General features: G+C 41.9%; 1 protein-coding gene across 1 annotated transcript; it reads left to right on the top strand.

Annotated features, from left to right (window-relative positions):
- The first annotated feature begins 412 nt into the window (after window positions 1–412).
- CALM2 (calmodulin 2) lies at window positions 413–20,949 on the top strand. The gene is made up of 6 exons (XM_030557715.1): window positions 413–563; window positions 5,706–5,736; window positions 16,273–16,416; window positions 16,488–16,594; window positions 17,497–17,632; window positions 20,309–20,949. The coding sequence occupies exons 1-6, from the start codon at window positions 561–563 to the stop codon at window positions 20,335–20,337; spliced, it is 450 nt and encodes a 149-aa protein (XP_030413575.1). The 5' UTR covers window positions 413–560; the 3' UTR covers window positions 20,338–20,949.
- Window positions 20,950–21,386: the final 437 nt, after the last annotated feature.

Genomic DNA, 21,386 nt, shown 5'->3' with positions numbered 1-21,386 from the left:
CTACGACCTCCCCAAAACCCCGCTCTGCCGCCCCCCCTGCAACCACTGTAGCCTCTAAGCCCCGCCCCCAGGCGGTGCAGTGGGAGGGCGTCGCTTCTAGCCCAGACTGTGCATGTCCGAAGTGACGCATTGCAGGTACGAACTCGCCAATCAGCGCCCTCCTTCTCTAGTTCATTGACTCAGATACACTTTCCTAAATGTTCCTCCGCCATGAAAAGTAGCGCCACGCTCGCTCTTGCTCCCGCCGTTCCTCCAAGAGGAACCTTCCCGCTCTCCCGTGTCCGACGCTTTCCTCCGCCGGGGCCTGGGGACAGTGCGGATATAGATTCGAGATGGGGGCAGGGATTGTAGCTAGGAGAGCGGAGGGCCGGATCTCGTTTTCAGTTCACCGACGGGGGTGTGGTGCGGAGTGATCTTGGGGAGTGAGGAGGTTTATGAGGCTCTGCTGGGCAGCGGGTTGGGCTCAGTGTGACTGTGAGGCGAGCTGCAGAGTGGCTGGTTAGGGAGTGGTTAGAAACAGCGTTTTGAGCTAGTACACCCCCACTGCCAGCCGAGCCACCATGGTGAGTGCGTGAGGATGGGGTGGGCTCTGTGCCCCGGTCCGCGGGGGAGAAGCGGGCTCGCCGGGCTGCGGCGTGTGGGGCGGGGGCAGAGCGAGGGGGTGGCGGGGCAGTACTGGGGGCTGTGTGTGGGCGCGAGCCGACTCGCGCGCGCGGCCCGGCCTTCCCGCCCCGACCGGGTGGCGCCGGTGCGGATTCAAAATTCAAACTGTCAGTTCAGTTGGCGGTGAGCGCCATGCGGCGGCGGGGGAGGGGGCACATAACGGTTTCTCGTGGAAAGAGGCCCCTGGAGGGTGGGGAAAGCCGGCAGCGGTGACACTAGCCGCGTCTCGCTCCCCTGGAGCTTGTGTGGCCGGGCTTGCGGGGGGCCGGTCCCGAGCGCCTGCGGCGCATCGCGGAGCCCTGCGGCTCGCCGCGGCGCTGGGAGGGGCTGGCTCGCCGCGCCATCTGTCCCCAGGCTGGGGCAGGACTCCAGGGCGGGCTCGCTTGGCGGCCCTCGCGCCGAGGGCCTCTTCAGCAGGAATTTTCTCTCTCACCGTAGCGGAGGGTTTTCGGTGGGTGACGGCTTCCACCCGGGCGCTTCTCTCGGCGGCTGTAGGGTTACTGGTCTCCTAGCACACTAGCCCAACCAGGTCTGTTCGTTTCGTGTCCCGGAGAAGCTCAGGGGCCAGTGTCCTGAGTAGTCACAGTAGCTATTGTGATGTGCCCAGGAAGAAGTACTTTGCCCAGTTGTAAGAATCAGTACTAGTAAGTGCCTGTTACTGCTTGTCTCAGTAAAGGAAAACTAGGTTTACAGTGCAAATGAGTCCCTTTTTATTTCGGCAGCTGTTTTCAGAGAGTATCGGCCTGATTTTTAAAGCCAACCCCTAAAATAGGGTGCTGGCTAAAATGTAACGCTAGTATCCCCTTTTGGTGAGGGAAGATGCTAGTTTAACAAGACTGCAGATTCTGCCACTACTCTAAATGAGCTGGATAAATACCAGAACAAATACTGTATATCGGAAATAGGTTTTCAATATAGCAGAGAAAGAATTTCATGCTTGCTTTATCTTGCTACTGTCTGTTTTTTCTACCAAACCAAAATTGGATTAGCTTGCAAGAGTCAAGCAAGTTCTTAATATAGAGATGGGTGTGACCAGGGTCCATGGTGGCATCTTCAGTATGGCTGTGGTCAGTACCAACAGACCAAACTTGGTTAAGCTTGTGAAAGAGTATTACAGAAAATTGAATGTACTAAACAACGCATAATGCTTTGCTCGCGAGTCAAGCTGTGACAACACATACATAATTACATACAAATCCAGCATCTTGTTGCTGATTCTGTGCTTCCTAGCAGCATGACCATGTCAGCACTGACACGTGTTTCACCTAAATGCTAGGTTCTGGAATACAATGGCATCTGTTTCTGTGGCTTGCTTAACTTTTTTCTGATTTGGCTCCTCCACTGCCTACTGTGGAACTAGCTTAAAACTGTTGAAGTCTGCACAGGATAGCTAGTTCTCTTGTGTAGCTATTGATAGGAATAATCAAAAGGTTTGAGTAACTATTACACAGTTCTACCTCTAGGGGGGTGCATACACTGTTCTGGAGTTGCACTATATAACTAGTACTGTAGGTCTTTGCTTTAAGCTCTCCAGTTGCTGTTTTAATCACCTCACCACAGAGAGGTTGCTGAACTGCAGCTCCAATACTGAGTGCCTAACAGAAAAGATTTAATCTAATGATACCGGAAATTATCTTGTGAACTTGGAACAAAACTTTAAGAAAACAACATATTTGAGGGTGCATTGAAATATATTAGAAAAGTCGGTTTTTGATTGCAAACAAAATCATCCCCATGTCACACAGATCAGCTTAAGCAATGATATTCTTTAAAAGATATTTTAGAAGAAAAGTCAGAGGTAGAGGAGGCCTTTGGGCAGAATTTGACTTATCTATTACCAGTGGTGGCTAGGAAACTAACTTTGCAGAGTGGTCAGATCATACCTTCAGAAAAACTGATGGGTAAATAGATGTTCCTGTAGCAAGGTGTGAATAACCTAAGGTCTGTATATACTGGCCTCAGTGCATGGTGTGAGCACTGGGAAGTTTCCTAAGGCAACTGTGGCAGTGGATTATTTCTGTAGCTGCTGCTCCAGCTTCAGAGCTGAAGACATAACCTCTGCTGTATGCCTCTCAGCTGTATTGGCTGGAATGACTGGTGGGGACAGATAGCAGCAGACTTGCTGACTACACCTTCAGTTGCTGTTTTACAGCAGTCCCTGCAGAGCTGGGCTCTTCCATAGATGGTGTTTGTCCTATCCCACCCCCAGTGCAATTCTGTTGCACTGTTTTACTTTCTGTGACTCTTATCTAAGGCTTCAATAGACTGTTTCCCACTTATCCTGCTTGTGGCAGTATTTGAAGTGGCAAGTTTTGGAATAAATGTTCTGGCTAGTGACCTATTAGATGATTTGCATGGGTCACTTTCAGAGGCAGGAAATACTTGGGAATATTAAATTAAGGGAGAGGGAAACACTCAACAAGTGAGCTGGACATGTAAACAGTATATAGGATTTAGAAACTCCCAGATACTGACTTGTTCTTTACCAGTGAGTGATATGTTCACTACTTAACCTGTTTGTGGAGTGTTTAGTGGGTATAAATCATCTAACAGAAGCATGGTACATCTGCTCCAGTCTGAGCTATAAATGTAACTGGGAAGGTATTGCTTGTTTTGTAGTGATGTGCTTTGAATGACACGCTAAAGGCAGACAGCTGTAATTTTGCAAGGATGTTTTCTATGGACTTGACTGGCACTACAGTATTGCACTAGAGTTTGAAAATATGCCATGTAAGAATTGGATGACTGTCTGAATCTGTCCAAATTTTGTCTAATACACTCTTTGCTTTAAAAAGAAAACTACCTCCTGTTGAGCCTGTATAGCTTTTTGCTTCTGTAGCTAGAGAAGCTCACAAAATAGTGTACATGTCAGTTACTCTGCCAGACTGAGGTGGTGTGACTTGATTCAGTGCTGTGGAATGAGCCTCAGGGAACTTAATGGATGCAATGAACAGCTATTTTTGATTTTTGTGGTCATTACTGCATCATCCATCTACTTTGTAGGCCACTCCCCCTCTTAAATCTGTGTATCATAGCCCAATTTTCCTGAAGTGCTGGGCAAATTCTGAATATTCCATTTAATTATTATTCATGAAGTTGTTATAACCCCTGTTGTGTTTTTTCCACAGTCATGCTTCAAAATAAAAATTTGAATATATGAAACTCTTTGCGATTTTCCTTTCTGTAAATTACCTATTTAATTCATTCATTCTTTTTCCATCAATAGATGGAGTGGGTGATTCCCTGGACAAAGATCTTTGTTCTCATAAGTGAAATGAGTTTGAGAATAACGGCAACATTCAACTGTAATGTCATGCAGTAGTCCTCCCATTTCTTAGTTTTAAAACTAGCCTTGAAAGACATCAACATCACTAAATGAGTGCAGGGCTTCGGAGCTGTGCTCTGGTTCCCCTGCTGCTCCGTGCTCCAGCTCCAGGGTCTGCTCCAAGGCCCTGAATGAGTGATCACAAGAAAAATTGGGATAAGAGAATCAGTGCTGAAATCTCAATTTTTACACAAGCCTGCTACGTTCCCTGTAAGCTGCATGGCTGCACAGCAGCATTCTTAGGGCCAGGAAGTCACTTGGGGACCTGCTGAGGGAGGGGTGACCTGGGCCCAATGGAGTCTAGCCCCAACCTGCTGCAGCTGAGGCAGCCTGCTGCAGGTAGGTCTGGACCTAGCTGCAGCCCAGACCCACTGGGGAGGGGTGCCTATCCTGCAGCCCCAGCCCCATGGCAGGGAGAGGTGTTGCCTCCTCTCAGCCTAGGTGCTGCTGCAGGGAGTCCTCTCCTTGCCAGAGCACCCTCCTGCACCTCAAACCCCTCATCCCCAGCCCACTCCCCCAGCTGGAGCCTTCACACTTCAGCCCTGAGCCCCCTCCCACACAATGAATTTTGTTACATGTACCAATATGAAGGTGATGTCACACACCACCTCTATTGGTGCACATAACAAAATTCATTCCACACATGAGTGGGAAAAATTAGAGGGAACACTGCAAGCCTACCACATCAGTAAGTGTTTGGAGTAGCTGCAGATTATTAGGTTAATCTGTCAATGGAATTTTAAGGAATCTTTGTAGAAATTTACCCAATAAAGTTATAACAGCACAACCTTAGCTGAATGCTGATAATAAATGTCTGAAGCTTATTTAAAGGTCACCTAGACTTGAAAATTAGACTCTTACTAAACTCCTAATACTATTGCATTCTTTCAAAAGGGGAACTTACTTAAAATTGACTTTAATGACTGTCCTTGCTGCTGGCTCCAACACTAAAACTAATAGAAGGCTTATAGGTATGCATCTTTAAACTGTATTGCAGAATTGATTGAGGTGCCTAACGAAGTATTAAAATACAAAATTTAAGACTGATGTTTTAATCCAACTTGTCAGATAAAAATCTGGTAACCATTTGAATATAAATATATCATAAGTAACTTTCAGTACAAGCTGGTTTATTTGATCACCCAGCATTTTATACAGGAATCTTTCAATGGACACCAAGATAATTTGTTTTGGGAAATGTTTTATTTTAGTGATGACTTTATTATTCTCTTCAAAATACACATTAGTCTGCTTCTGAACTTAGCATGGAACTTAGAGAACAATGGAGAGACCTTACCTATTAAATTAATAGAGGGTAAATTCCTAGGTCTTCACTATGGATAATACTGATATACCTGTAAACATGGTCTAGAGGGGGCATGATGGCTCAGGAATCTAGTAATTGGATGTAGGTTCTTACCTAGGTTAACTGCTCTATATTCAGTGCTGTTCAGTATTTGGTCATTACTAGCTGGCACTTTAACACCCTAGGAAATAAGCTGATGACTAGTCCTTTTGTAGTCAAGATATGTATTGTAATTTGTTAACCACGGAGTATTTTGTTTTGAACCAGCTCTGTAGCTTTAGGACTAAGCTGGAACACTGAAATGCAATAAGCACTGAGGCTCAAGTACCTAAATACTCATTTGCAAAAGCATATTCACTTGTGAATCTGTTCTTGTGTGGCTGGAATATAACATTATTTTTTCTATTATAGGCTGATCAACTGACAGAAGAGCAGATTGCAGGTGAGTTTTGAGATGCTATACTAACAAAAACAAACCCACACTTGGAGTTTCATTGAATTGATTTGATCTTGTTTCATGTGGCAAGTCATAATTAATGAGTTAAATATCTAAACAGGTGCTGGAATTAGGGGTGCTGCCACATGCCCTAGCTTGAAGTGGTTTCCATTATATACAGGATTTACAGTTTGGTTCAATGGCTCTCGGCAACCACACTATACAAATTGTTCAAGCATCCTGTTTCTGAATATAGAAAATACAAACAAAAAGTTACTGTCTTTAGTTTGGAAATGGAACTTAGGCTTGGCTTTCCCTTCAGATAACATTGGATACAAATCAGTTGTCTAATTTTGAGATTCTGAATAATTCTCTCCTTTAAAACCTCATAATATTTAATTATGGGAAAGCCTGTTCTTTCAGTCCTATTTTGCATTGTTAAATTAGGCCTATTTTGTGACAGCCTCAATATAATTAGAGTACCATGTTGCTTAATTGTTATAAAGCTTTAAATATTTCTTTGGCTCAGTACTTACTAACTGTTCCTTTTACGTTTTACAAAATCATTAATGTTAACTTCAGTGTCAGTGAAGGTATGTACATCTCTTAAAGTAAAGCACTAGGTATGATTCATCCTGAAAGGTGCCTATTTCGTGTAACCAAGCTTTGTCAATGCTTATTGTAATATCAAATACAAGATCTCATGAACTCTCTGAGAATTCTGCTTATTACTAATTGTTTAACTGGTCTTATTTGCCTTCTACTTGTTGCTCATTTGCAAATTCAAGATAGCATAAGCACTAATTTTAACTTTTTGCATAATATTTTAATTGGGGAAGCTACACTATTATGCAAAAAGCAAGAGCTATTACATATGGAGACTTCTTGCTTAATGCTGTTACTCTTGAAGTGAGTGTGGGTCTAAGAATTTCGAAAGTATGGTCCAGGCACTAAGTTTTCCCCACTTCCTGAGATAAACATTGACTACTTGCTTGTGGGTGGGGTGGCAGGTGGCTTTAATGATTGCTGCTTTTGCAGGAGATGAACTAACTCAGACTTCACTTAGTCTTAAGTCTTCGCCTGTTACTACATTGGGTTATCTAGCTATACGGAATACAGATCTTATTAAAATGGTTGAGTTTGAGAGGGGCATACTGTTTCAGTAGTTCCTGATAAATCCTGAAGTACGTTCCTGCTATTAAAAGTATATCTAAATAGCATTAGAATTAGAGGTAAAGATGTTAGTGTTCAAAATAAACATTGAAGTCTAATCTTAACTGAGTCCTGCTACCCATGTTTAAGATTGCTCCTAAGCATTAATTCCATATTCAGAAATTAAATTTTAGATGCATGTAACCCCTTTCCTAGCACAGTTTATATTCTCAAACCTTTGGGTATCCTCTCTCAGCATTTGTTTTGAGCACAATTCTGAAACTGAAGAGGAATGGGACAGTGTGTTTATGGTGAAGTCTGAAAACTCTTGCTAATATTTGGAAGTTAAACTGACTTATGGACTCCAGAAATCAAAGTCTGTTTAGTTAATACTTGTAGAATAGGCACCATGGCAGTAAGACCAATCTAATTCAGCATCAGGTCTTTATAGATAGCTGCTTACATCTTTCAACTTAAGGTTTTTATAGCTAAAGATTAGTGACATGTTTGACAACAGATGATCAAAAAACTTGTCTACTGGTTGCTTAAATGATTGTTAGTGGTCCTCTCTTACAGGCTGTAGTAGTAGTCTTTGTACTGGTGACCTCTGCAAGGACACAGGAAGTTAATATCTGACACTATTTCAGAAATAATGCAGACATTGACAGCCTTGTGTTGATTTGATTGGACAGCAATGACTGCCTGGTGGCTTTGAAATCCAAAAGTGTGAAAAAAGGACAGCTTGACACCTACATATTGGAGTAGAGTTTGAGAAATAGGTCAATTATGGCCTTGACATGATTGTCTAAGGTTCTGTTATGCCAGTCATAATGTCAAATTACTGATTCTGTAATGCATATAAAACACTTAAATAACCAATCTAGTTTACATCACTTTGCCAAGTTTGATTATGGATGCAATGTCAGTGTTTAGGATCTTTCCATCATTTGATATCTAGTTTCATCCTGAAAAGTCACATTTGACTTCCTTGAAATGGACTAACTTTGAAAATTCTGTCTTCTGAAAGAGTACACTTTTTAGTGTGGTGTTTTGTGCATTTGATAGCTCTTTTACAGTCCATAATATGGGAGAAATATCGTAGTACTGGTATTTTCATGATACTACAGCATTCATTTTGTAAATGTACTTGATGCAAGAAAAGACTCTTTACATGGGCATGAGATCCTCCAACAGTTGTGGAAAAGCCAGTACAGGTTCTCAAGTTTCTCCATGTGGCTAATCTGTACATAAGTCTAAGCACATTGCTAGATCCTGAGATAGTAAAATTTGGTGGAGATCTTCTCAAGGAAGAGAATCCACAGCCTGGAAATAAAAACTGGATTGAAATTGTGGTCCTGACACTTCAATTTTGTTTCCTAAAACTTTACATCTGGAATGCACTCTGAATGTATGGTATACAACTAGTAACTGCATTGTGAAGTAAACGTACTTCAGTGTATCTGAGATGGCAGTGGGGGCTTGGGTTCTTCAAACAGTGTCACTTATGTGAAGTGACTCGGTGGCAGCTTATTGAACAAAGTCTTCATCTGTGTCAGACTATGACAACTGGTGTATAAACCAGGTGGCTTGAGACCCAAAAATACTAATGTTGAGACTTGGATTTGTCATTGGAAGATTGATCCCTCTTAATTAGACAATAACTTTTCTTATTTTTGGTAGTGATGCCCACATTTTAATCCTGAAGTCCTAGTGATACATAGATAGAAGAGAGCCTGACTCTTCAGAAGCCATGTCTACACTACACAGCTTTTAGCGACATGGCTATGTCGCTACAGCCATGCCACTAAAAGTCATGCGGTGTAGCCACTGTTGGCTCTGCTGCCAACAAAAAACTTCCACCCCTGACAGGCAGTGTTTGCGTTGTTGACAGGAGAGTGCTCCTGCTGACAACATGCAGTTCACACAGGCACTTGTCACCCCAAAACTTTTTTGTCTTTTGGGGGAGGGGAAGTTCAACACCTCTTAAAGATAATTGCCTGTGTAGACATAGCCTTAGTGGCAGAGGTTAGTCTCTCAGGGCTCGTCCAGACTAGGGGGGGGAAATCGATCTTAGATACGCAACTTCAGCTACGTTATTCATGTAGCTGAAGTCAAATATCTAAGATCGGATTACTCACCCGTCCAGACGGCACGGGATCGATGTCCGCGGCTCTCTGTGTTGATTCCGGAACTCCATTCGGGTTGATGGAGTTCCGGAATCGATATAAGCGCGCTCAGGGATCGATATATCGCGTCTAGACGTGATATATCGATCCCCGAGCAATCGATTTTAACCCGCCGATACGGCGGGTAGTCTGGACATACCCTCAGTGATGTAGAGAACACTTGAAACCTTTTCATGGCTGTTTAGAAAAGATGCTTGTTTTATTAAAGCAGCTGAAGTCAAAACTCTTAACAGTTCTGCCAACTGTGAACTGCTTGGTGGAGCCATGTGGTCTTAATTTATGCTGAAGCCACTGCCTGGTACGACAAGTTACCTTTCTGCTTCATAGAGGATATGTAGATTGAACTACTAGCCTATACAGATACACAGCCTTGTTCAGTGAGGATGGGGAAGAGATCAGCAAGAATTGTTCTCAGTGTTTCTGCCACTAACTTCTGGAAGTAGTTGGTTTACCTGTCTAGCGTACCACTTCTGAGTGGGTGAGCCAAGAAAGATAGCTCCCAATCTGGGAAGGAGATATTGGGGACCAGATCAACCAAGGGACTTGGGACTTAAAACACTTAGACAATCAAAGAAACAACACTGAGGTCCATAAAGCCTGAGTTTCAGATGCTGAGACTTCCCTCTACAATTAATGGGGGGTGGGGGGGGAGGTGCCTTAGAACAGGCATTAAAAGGCAGCAAAGTTGGTGGAGAGCTGCCTGAGCTATCCAGTGGTAGATGATGAGGGATGTATTCTAAGCCCTATCCTCTCTTGGAGATGGACGTATAAATTTGGGCTGCAATTTGCAGGAGGCATCTCTTTGCTAATGAAGATGAAAGGGAACTAGATGTCTTAACTCCCCACAACCATCAGAGAATGTGGTAGAGGTGCCCATCTTCTTTTTTTAGGCCCATAGCTAGAACATTGACCTGATATGTGGGAGATCAGATTCTATTACCCTTTCAGGCAGAAAGCTTGGAGGTGGTACAGATTTTTGCATGGTACCTGCTCCAGTAGGCAGCTTCTGAGCATGCCTACTTGATTAGGCCCTGCATGCAGGAGCTAGTTATCTGGACACCTAGTGGGAGGCAGCAGTGCATATGCTCAGTCAAACATAAATCCCCTAGGGAACTCTGAGCCCAAGAACTTAGTGAGTTTAGACACCTACAGTTTGGTTGGGAGTCTTATGGAGCCTACAACAAGGAATCAGGCACCTGAATACCTTGTGGATCAGTGTGTGCCTCCATTAGTGGAGGAGACTGCTCCTTCCTCCAGTAGGAGGACAAGGTACTAGTTCATCTGAGATGATGATTAGGCATTGGCTCAGGAAGTTGTTGTAACAAACTAGCTGATTTACTACTTTACCTTAAGTATTGGTCCACAAATAATTGGACGGCTGACTAGTCAAATATTGGTCAAACATTGTCAAATGGTCAGTTTAAATCACTATTTCTTAGAATAGTAACAGAGCAAGACTTTATGGTCTGCAATAGGCTTATTAAGCCTAATTACAAATAAATTACTTAATGAGTTCCTTTTTCATAGAAAATGAAAGACAATGAAGTGAAGATCTTAAATGAGAATTGTTATGTTCTCTAGCAGTGTTAGGTTCATATTTATATATTAACGTTCAAAACTGAAGTTACAAAAGAGAAATGATACAAACATTTTAAAATGACTAAGTTTTATGCTAGGTAGGAAGTTGTGCAGCTTTTCAAGAAGACTGATAGCTGTGCAGCTTTTCTCTGTTGGGGAGAAGGCTTAAGGTTGGTCTGCACTAAATTTAGATTGACCTAGCTATATTGCTCAGTGGTGTGATGTCCACACCCTTAAGTGACATAAGTTAAGTCTGTGTGGACAGCACTAGGTGAAAAAAATTCTTCCATTAACCTACCTACAGCCTCAGGTGTACTACCTACATCAGTGGGAGAACCCCTCCTGCTGGTGTAGGTAGTGTCTACACCAGTGGTCTCAACTTTTGAGGGTAATGCCCCTTTCTCCTATTCCCCCCCTTTTGAGGGGAGGCTAGAAGCAGGCTGAGGTAGGGAATGCAGTAAGGCATCTAGGGGCCAGAGCTGCAGGTGGGCTGCAGTTGGTGCTGGTGGCAGTGGAACTCTGGGTGGGCCACAGTGGGGACTGGCAGCCAGGCCACTGGCTGAGTGCAGAGCTGCACCAAAGCTGGAGACACCTGGTGTGGAGCCAGGAGCAGAGCTAAGGGTGGGGCAGGGCTGGTTGGTGCTCCTTGTCCTGCCACACTCCCCCGAATGTTCCTCTGCACCCACCTAGAGGGGCACATCTCACAGTTGGGGGACCTCTGGTGTATACTGAAGCACTATAGCACCTCAGCTGCACTGTTATAGCATTTGAAGTGTAGATATGCCCTTTGTGATTGTAAACCCTTTCCACTCCCTTGAGTTAAGGTCTGTACGTTTGTCTAGTTTAAATTGCAAGATCTTCAGGGCAGGAACTGTCTTAACTTGTTTATGTGCTTTGTAAATGGCTATGTACATTGTATATATTTGGATGCCAGGCCCACATGCATTGTGTGGGTTGAATCTAATTAGAACAATCAAGATACTTAACTTTCAGTTCATCATTTCCCAACATGTCATTAGCATGTAGTGAAATGAGAGATCAGGACACTTAAATCAGCTTGCTAACAGATTGCATCATGGTGCCATCCAAAGCGCGGTCCACTTCCTACATCAGGGCATTCTTGCTGGAATATCTGACTGGTCAGTTGACCAGCTTGCCAAGCCTACTTTGTTTGGGGGATGACTGAGGAACTGATAGCAAAATTATGTATGTGGTCAACACATGGAGAATCTTATCTTCAACTGATCCAGGCTAGAAACATGACTGGCTATGGTAGACTGTTGACCAAGAGATGAGAGCATCAATATAGCTGAGTTCAGTCTCTCACTTATCAGCTGTTCTTATACTGCTGAACACAAGAGATTGACACTGGTGGACATTGGCAAAGATAGCCAGAGTGGCCCTGGAATGCCTGCAATTTGAGTATGAAGATGATCCTACTGGGTGATCGCTGTGGGTACCACAAGGCTTGAAAGGCTCTACCATACTCATGTGCTACAGTGCTCTAATGTGTAGGTGTCCCTCTGTACAATTTTTAGACCGCAAATGGCTTGCTTCAGTGTCAAACTGGCACCGGAGTCTAGATGAGTTCACTTGGATTAGTGTTAATGTGAATATAATCCATTACCATTATCCTCCATGCAGCTAATCTAATAGAAAATGACCAAGGACATAACATACACCTCTACCCCAATATAACGCTGTCCTCGGGAGCCAAAAAATCTTAGCATGTTATAGGTCAAACCGTGTTATATCGAACTTGCTTTGATCCACTGCAGAGTGCAGCCCTGCCCCCCACCCCCAGAGCAACGCCTTACCCTGTTTGAATTCATGTTATATTGTTCAGGGTAGAGGGGTACTGACTTTCTGATGAAGTCTGAGTTTTTTATTACTCAAGTAGATCCCAGTATTGCCAACCCAGACATCAAATCCTGACACATGATTTTTGTGACCCTGAGTCAGGCTCAAAGATCATGGTTATGTAAAAATAATAGATTTGGTATTCTTTTCATTTGCCTTCTGCTTTTTGATCCATTAGGATGCACTCGGGTCACATTTTGAAACTTTCTCCACAGCCACAAGGGCTAGAAAGTTACTTTTTCTTAAGAAAGACGGCTGACATTATCATATCCACTGTGTTCCTTAAAGCCCCAGCTCTTGGAGTAATCATGAGACCCATGGCAAAATCATGAATTGGCAATGTGAGGTCCACAGGTGCCTCCAGAAGTCACAGTAGCTGTATTGGCCAAGAATGTGTTTTCATGTATGAGACTTGGCCAGGGGTCTGTCTTCTCTCTGATGCAGCTCTTGTCAGTTAGCTGTGGCTTTGTCACCTCCAAATTGACCTATTGCAATGTCCTTTACTTGAGGCTGCTCCTGAAGACCATTTGGAAACTTCAGCTGGTACAGAATATTGTTGCCCACTTAGCACTGTTTTCCTGTAGTTTTATATACCTTTGCTCTATAAAGGGATTACACTGGTTTCAAACACATATCATTGTGATACAGCAATAGTTGTCACAACACTGGAATTTACTCTCCCCACCACTGATCCACAGGACCCTGAATATGTGTTAAAGCCTATTTCTTAGAATCTCACTATTGTAATGGAGGTGGGAGTGTCCCTTTTCACAGGGAATGACTGACTTTACTGTAACTCTTGTGAGCATGCTAACTGGTATCTGTATGTAAAATAAATGTAGAGTTGCAAATTGGTGATGTAGTGCAGTGGTTTTCAACCAGGGGTCCAGGGTCCCCTGGTGGGCTGCAAACAGGTTTCAGGGGGTCCACCAAGCAGGGTCAGTGTTAGATTCACTGAGCCCAGGTGCAGTATTCAGCATGCTGCACCCTCACTCCTTCCCCAGCCTGCTGAATACTGCAAGACAGCTGATTTTCCCCTTGCCTCCTGTCTATGGCAGACACTGATCCATGGGATCTGCCAGCAGGCGAAAGGCACGGGGGGGTGGGGTGTAGGGGGCTTGTCAGCCTGTTTAATACCTGTATTGTGTTGCTTGTTTAAAATGTGTGTAATGCCTCTTGTCTGCCCCCTACCCCAAAATGGAATCTAACACCCCATCCTTTCCGTTCATTCTTATGGGGAAATTGGAGTCGCTTAATATTTTGCTTAGTCACATTTTTCAGGACCGTAACTACAATGTTAAGTGAGGAGTTACTGTCTAACCTTCGCTGGGGAATGTAGTTGGTATTTGGGAGTACTAGCAGGTGTTTACATCTGTCTCTGGTACAGTAGGTAGCTGAGAGGCACTCATCTCTAAACTGATCCTTAATCACAACTTTTTAGGGCTGTGAAGGCTTACTTTGAGCAGTGCTAGAACTGAAACAAATACCTCCTGGAAATGCTCACAATTGCACTTAACCACCTAAGTGGATTGATTACTATTTCTAGTGAAGAATAAAGTGCAACTGAGCCCTCAAGTTGAGCTGTAACTATTCTACAATTGTACAAGAGCCAAATACTTCTGATTTTTTTCACTTAAGGAAAAAGGTGGTTGTTCAAAGGCTAGGATATTGTGACTGAACTATCTGTAACTGCCTAATTTAGTAATGTACAAAAGTGCTAGTGATTCATCTACAGTAGATTATGAAAAGGCTGCTAATGAAGTCTCTTTTGTTCCAAGTAGTGACCAAATGTCCTGATTTTTATAGGGACAGTGCTGATTTTTGGGTCTTTTTCTTATATAGGCTCCTATTACCCCCCCTTCCTGATTTTTCACATTTGCTGTCTGGTCACCGTAGTTCCAAGTCTATTGTATTTTCAAATGTTCCTGTGGTTTAGTGACTTGTGATTATCAGCACCAAAAGTCTTTAAACATGGCCTTGCTTGGTTAAGTTTGGCAAGTGGGTCAACTGTCAGTTGACTATCTATTTGACCAAAATCAAATGTTAAATATTCCAGCAAGAATGTCCTGATATAGGTGGCCATGTTCCTTTTGATTGCATTATGATGCATTTTCGTGTTTAGAATATTTAATTGGTTTGCATTGAGTAAAACTGACTTGATTTTGAGTTAGAGCCTCAAGCTTCTCATAAGAGATGGCTTGAACCTGCTACTTTTAAGTATCTTATGTAACAGGATTTACCAGTTAAAATCAAGCTACATGTTTACTTGCAAACCTTCTGCAAGTGGACTCGAATGGTTTTATTCACTTTAAGCATGCTTCCTTTAGATCAGCAGAAGTAGCCAATTTCTGGATGGCTCTACTTTAAATTCTCTAAGATGGGGTATAGAATACACTAATACTAGGGCTAATCAAAACAAATTTGGAAAACTGACTCACTTCCATAAAAATTGTTTAATTTTGACTGTTACTAGTTCTAATACTAAACTTTAATCTATTTCTAACATCAAAAGGTTAGCCAAATAAGCACATTTCTTAAACACAACTCCTCCTTCAGTTGGAGAGAGTGCTCACTAGGTACTGACAGGTGGCCTCCATTTTTATGCATGAAAGAGGATTGAATTACATTTAAGGTTTCCAGTTCTAGGTGAAATTCACTCCAGCAAATATTTAAGAGCTTTTCTCAGACTCACTATGCTCTACTTCAAACTTTAATTGAATTGTTCCGTAGGTAAGCCTGGTAGACCCAAAGACTGCTGAGAGATTTTTCTACTCCTGGGAGAATTCTGCACTACTGCACATACACAGAATTTGTCCCCCACAGATTTCTTTGCTTCCCTGCAGAGAGGCACACACCACTCTTCAGCTGTGGAGGGATCACTGTACCGGAAGTTGCTCCCCCATCCACCCAATGCTTGTGCATCCAAACCCCCTCATACCCAGACCCTCCTGCAGAGCCTCACTCTGCTGAATCCAGAATCCCCCCCCCCAAACCCCATGAGTTCCATTCCTCCTGTACGTGGACTACCCCAATGAGCCATCTGCACCTGGATCCCCAACCAGCTTCACCTAGATCCCCACCCCATTCCCCCAGCATCTAGGCCACCACACTGAGCCCTAACCATCTGTACTTGACCCCCCTGCAGCATCTCATTAACATTGCACCCAGAACCCCCAACAAGCTCCTGTGCAACCAGATGGCCCCACACCTGGGTCCCCCACTGAGCTGCCTGCACCCAGCTAGCTCCACACAAACCTCTCAACCCACACCTGGATTCCCACACACACTAAGCCCCTTCACATTTGGACCCTGCCAGACAGAGTGAGCCTGCCTGTCTGCATCTGGCATGGAGGGGCAAGGCCCTGGGATGTTTCTGGGGCAGGCCTGGTCCTTGTGCTGTCAGCATTGGGTGCAGCCTCACTGCTGAGTCTGTGCCCAGAGGGGAGCTGCAGATTGATCTTGCACCTCTGTGCAGACAGTGGCCTGTGCTCTCCAATCCAATGCTGGAGCCTCCACATTTAACACAATTTGCAGAATTTAATTTTTTGGCACAGAATGCCCTCAAGTAACTTTTTCCTTCAAAGCAAGAGCTCTATATTCAATATATTGTAGAAAACTAAATTCAGTTCCTGAAATAACCAATAACCTGTAATCTAAAACAGGAAACATTAAGTGTTTATAATCACAGGTGATACATTTTTAGACTTTTTTTGATTATTAAAACCAACTTAAGTTGAAATGACTAATCTTTTGTCTTGTCAAACAGAATTCAAAGAAGCCTTTTCACTATTTGACAAGGATGGTGATGGTACTATAACAACCAAGGAATTGGGGACAGTGATGAGGTCACTTGGTCAAAACCCAACAGAAGCCGAGTTACAGGATATGATCAATGAAGTAGATGCTGATGGTAAGCTTTCTAAAAAGCAATATGAAAATAAGTTCCTTAAATGTGTTGTTAATAACAGAATTCTCTTGCAGGCAATGGCACAATTGACTTTCCAGAATTTCTGACTATGATGGCAAGAAAAATGAAAGATACAGACAGTGAAGAAGAAATTAGAGAAGCATTCCGTGTGTTTGATAAGGTACTAAAGTATCATATAAAGTTTGCAAGTTAGTTGAGGGACTGAGTAAAACAGATTCCAAATAACTGTTACCACTAAATCCCAAATGACTGACTAGTCTAGAAATACTTTATACAGTAGTAGTCATACCTAGTCATTACTAATTGCCACTGTTGGACTGTGGATGATCCTCTCATGTAACAAATGGAAGGCATGGAAATATTTTAGGTGCTAGTCAGTGGGAAACTACTTCTCCTATTTGGGGTGGTTGTGAAATCTTAATAAACCTCATTGGGAGGCATGTTACAACACTTAATGTACATGTGGAGAACCCCTTCAGGAGTTTCACGCAGTAGACAACTTTCAGGAGATATTTCAGTAAGTCACTTGAGTGCCTATCTAAACAGTCCAACATTTGTTAAAGCTGGAAATACAGCTTCCATAAATTTACAGGCTCTCAGCAGTACTAAACATTTTGGCTGCAAGATATATTCAAAAGCACTAAAAGCTGCTTGCATTCAAACAATGGCTTGTTCCTCATACTTACAAATATACAATATCAAAGTGTGGTTGAGAACTGCAACAGCTTACTGCATGTACATAATTGTTAAAGGAAATATCAAACCAGACGACTTAAATTTTCTTGAATGGTATAGCTGATATGATATGCATATTAAGTCAGTTGTACAGTTAAGTAAATGCAGAGCCAATAACTTATGAATTACTGAGATACTACTGAAAACAAATTTGACATGGTCACTTGCCCTCTGGAAGTGATGTGATGGGAAGAGCAATAGCAACTCTTCTATTCTAGAGGAGCTCCTAAATGTTGTTGTCCAGAAGTACTGCATGTAGAGTAATTTCAGAGGTTATTTGGTTAACACTGAAATTCTCTTTAAATGGTTTTAAATTTGTTTCTTTAGGATGGAAATGGATATATTAGTGCTGCAGAACTTCGCCATGTGATGACAAATCTTGGAGAGAAGCTAACAGATGAAGAAGTTGATGAGATGATTAGGGAAGCAGACATTGATGGTGATGGTCAAGTAAACTATGAAGGTAAATTTCCTTAGAAACAATGGATTCTTGTTTTCTGGTCTGAGGAGTTACTTGGTGGATAAGGATGACCTGAAGTGTTCAGCTGAAGCTTCATTCAGCTACACCAGATTGCAAGAATTTACATTTATGTGGGAAATGTCTCAGTGTAGGGATTTTATGGAGAAGGATACTTAATTATATATTTGGTACAGTTTAAATCACTCCACTCCTCAAATAGCTTCATAAGTGATTCTTTGGCTCCCAATTATAGATACCAGTTTATTGCTGCTTTTGCTTCTAGAGATGAAGGATGGCAGTGGAACTGTTATACAGACCAGTTAAATTTGGGTGGCTAATGCAGTGTTATAAAATCCTTCCCAAAACTAACTCAACCAGAACCAGTAGCTCCTTTCAGTACAGTGTTGTACCAAATGAGGAGATAAGTTTAACTAGTGGTTGTACATGTATTGTTTCAGCTCTGCCCCAATTAAAGCTATTAATCTTGAAAACCATACTAGGAAATCTAGTCTGAAGTCTGTCGAGTTAAATCTTAGACTAACTTTGCTGCTGTAAGAATTATTTGAGGAGAAAATCCCTTAAATCCAGTAGTCTAAAGAACTCTAGACTTAACAAATACAGTATTTAATATGAAATAGTACAGCAGTGATCTACTTATACCAAGTTTGTGTTCCTTACTCACTGGTATCCTAAGACTTTTGTTTAAATCCATGAACATTTTAAATGAGTGCTTGATCACATCTGTTCATAGTGCCAAAGGGCTACTCTTGTTTGGAATGAAGCTGGATGGTGTTAAAATTTCATTTTATCCTTGAAGTGTACATATTGTAAGGACCCTAGTTGATCTCATGTCCACAGATAATTTCTAGCTCAACTCTAGGGCAGCCAAGGGAGTCTCTATGGATACCTAAAAAGGAATCAAATCCTTCAACTGTAACAGTCCTTAATATTTTTAATCAGCTAAAATTACACGCCTTTCTGTATATCTTAAACTTTAAGTTTTTTGGCTTTTGGAGTGAGAAGCCATTTAATTAGACTTGCTGTTTAAAAGTTGCTTCTCCAATTTATATTGCAGTAAGAGGGGTAAACAAACAACCAGTTAGACTTCTAGCAATTAGTTGCTTGTTTCTATAACTCTGTACACTATCAATCCTATATATAGCCAATTTTCATTTTAACAGGCTAGCACTGGTCCCTGTATTCTCTACATCTGAGACGCTTTTCAAAGAAAAGGTTCCACTTTTCCTGAAGCAAAAAGGCAAATTTAGAGGGCAACTAACATTAAGCACACTTCAATGGCCAAGACCAAATACATCATGTTTCACTGCATACATAAAATATAGACCCTGAAAGCTCTATTTTAGTAATTTTTCTTCCTTTTCTTTCCCCTTATGAATGTCTAATCACCTACCTTGAAGCTGAAGCAGGAAAATTACACCAGAGTATGAAGAAAGCACATACAATTAGGGATTGATATCCTGTTCCACCTGTCCTGCCATTCTTCTCTCCACTACCAAAAGAGAAATGTGCTGCTCATTTGAGAGAGCAGGTCCCCTTTCTTCCAGCAGTCTTTGTGGCTCCTTCTCCCTGTGCTGCTCAGTGGCTAGTCAATGCCTCCAAGAGCATGCCAGTTAATGTCTTCAGATGCCCTCAAACTCCACCCCATCAGCATGTTCATCCCTAGGTCAATGAAACCCAGTTTCATAGATTCTAAATTCAGGAGGGACTATTGCGGTGGTGTGATCTGACCTCTGTGTAACACATGCCATAGAAATTCCCCAAAATAATTCCTGGAGTGCATTTTTAAGAAAAGCATTCAATCTGGATTTAAAAATTCAGTGATGGATTGTCCATGACCTTTACTGTCAAAAACATGCACCTTATTTCCAATATGAATTTCTCCAGTGTCAACTTTCAGCCATTGGATCATGTTACATCTTTCTCTGCTGTAATGGGGGAACAAAATAGTTAATAGGCTCTTGATGTAGATATTTAGACTGTAATCAAGTCACCCCTAAACCATCAACTGCTTCATTGGTTCATAGTGCAGCCTCTTCTGTGCAACTACAATAAACAAAAGGTAGTTATTTCAATTTTGTATTTCATGGCAGTTAGCTTTCCGTCTCCTATGAAAGTGAGTGGTAATGCAGCCTTTGCCCAGTAGTCAAAGCAGGTCAGGTAAAATAGTAAAAGGAAGGGCAACAGTACTGTACAGAGTGGAAGTCTCTTCAAAGCAGACAAATATCTGCAGCTGCTAGGCATTTGCTAAAGATATGTCAAACCTTCTGAAAACTTTATGGCCTTCTAGGGGTCTGCTGGAAACACTATTTCCTAACTCTGGTATGAGGTGTAAGATAAGGCCCCAAAACATGAGACTCAATACCACAAATGTTCCTTATGTTTCATGGGACAAGCTGATCCCCAGTAAGTTTAGAACTAAAACTCAAGCAAATTACATGCTCATATGCAGGTCACGGGGGTTCTTCTGGAATAGAGTGCTGGAGAAGATAGCATAATTTCAAACACCTTCCTGCAAGAGGCATCTCAGACATTCACTAGCACAGTAGCTCTGTAAATACACTAATCCTTACCATTTGTAGTGAGGGAGATTCCCTTCTGTTCTGAGCCTCTAAGAATTTAATTTGTAAGATACTAATACAACTTTCTTTTCCTTTGCAGAGTTTGTACAAATGATGACAGCAAAGTGAAGATTGTACAGAATGTGTTAAATTTCTTGTACAAAATTGTTTATTTGCCTTCTCTGTTTGTAACTTATCTGTAAAAGGTTTTTCCCTTACTGTCAAAAGAATATGCATGTATAGTAATTAGAATTCCATTCATCCATGTTTTTCTCCCTTATCTTATTGTCATTGTTCTGATAATTTTTTGGAAAATTGATCAAAGTAACAAATGTTGCATGTGGCTTATTCTGGATATTTAAGCCCTTCTGCACATCTAAAGTTAGTTGGAGTTGATCAAATGAGGGAACATCTTGGTTATGCCTGTTTAAAGTAGCTTTCTTTAGGAAACTTAGCATGTTGAAATGTGGAGCCTTAACTCTGCGTGGACTATTGATAGTTAACAATATGAAACTTAAAAGTTGCACTATTGCAAAACGGGTGTATTATCCAGGTACTCGTACACTCTCTTTTTTTGTACTACTGGTCCTGTACCGGAAAAACATTTTCTCCTATTACTATGCTTTTTAAACTTTGTTTAGCCACTTATTTTCAAAAGAATCTGCTTATGGCACAATTTGCCTCAAATCCATTCCAAGTTGTATATTTGTTTTCCAATAAAAAAAATTTCAACTTACCTATATTTGTGTATCCATGTATTATTTATGGTATTAGACCAACAACTCTACAATGAGATTATCAGCCTCAGCATGCAGGCCATGATTTGCTTGTAGTGGATTAGATAGTTGTTAAAATGGCTTGTAAAAAATGTTCAGAACTAGTGTCTTGGGAAAGTGGCCATTTTTATCATGTTAATCCTAAATTTGGAGAAAGTATTCTAGGTAGTTCTGTGACTTTCTGCGATATTTTGTCTGGAAGGTTGGAACTTTTATAAAACCTGTTACTATGGTCTGACTCCCTGTCCATTAGAAGCCTTTCTGCTGTCAAACATGATGAATCTGTAGTTGACCTAATTAAAATTGTTTGCTTTTCTTGAGACTGATGGGACTTAGTCAATACTCAAAGTAATTACTAGTCTCAAGATCTTATCAAAAAAACTCCAGAGAGCATGTGCTTGT

The sequence above is a fragment of the Gopherus evgoodei genome, chromosome 3 (genome assembly GCF_007399415.2).
Source record: "Gopherus evgoodei ecotype Sinaloan lineage chromosome 3, rGopEvg1_v1.p, whole genome shotgun sequence".
NCBI classification, from domain to species: Eukaryota; Metazoa; Chordata; order Testudines; family Testudinidae; genus Gopherus; species Gopherus evgoodei.
Note: the sequence above shows the minus strand (reverse complement) of the source record. Positions and strands in the feature narration are given on the sequence as shown.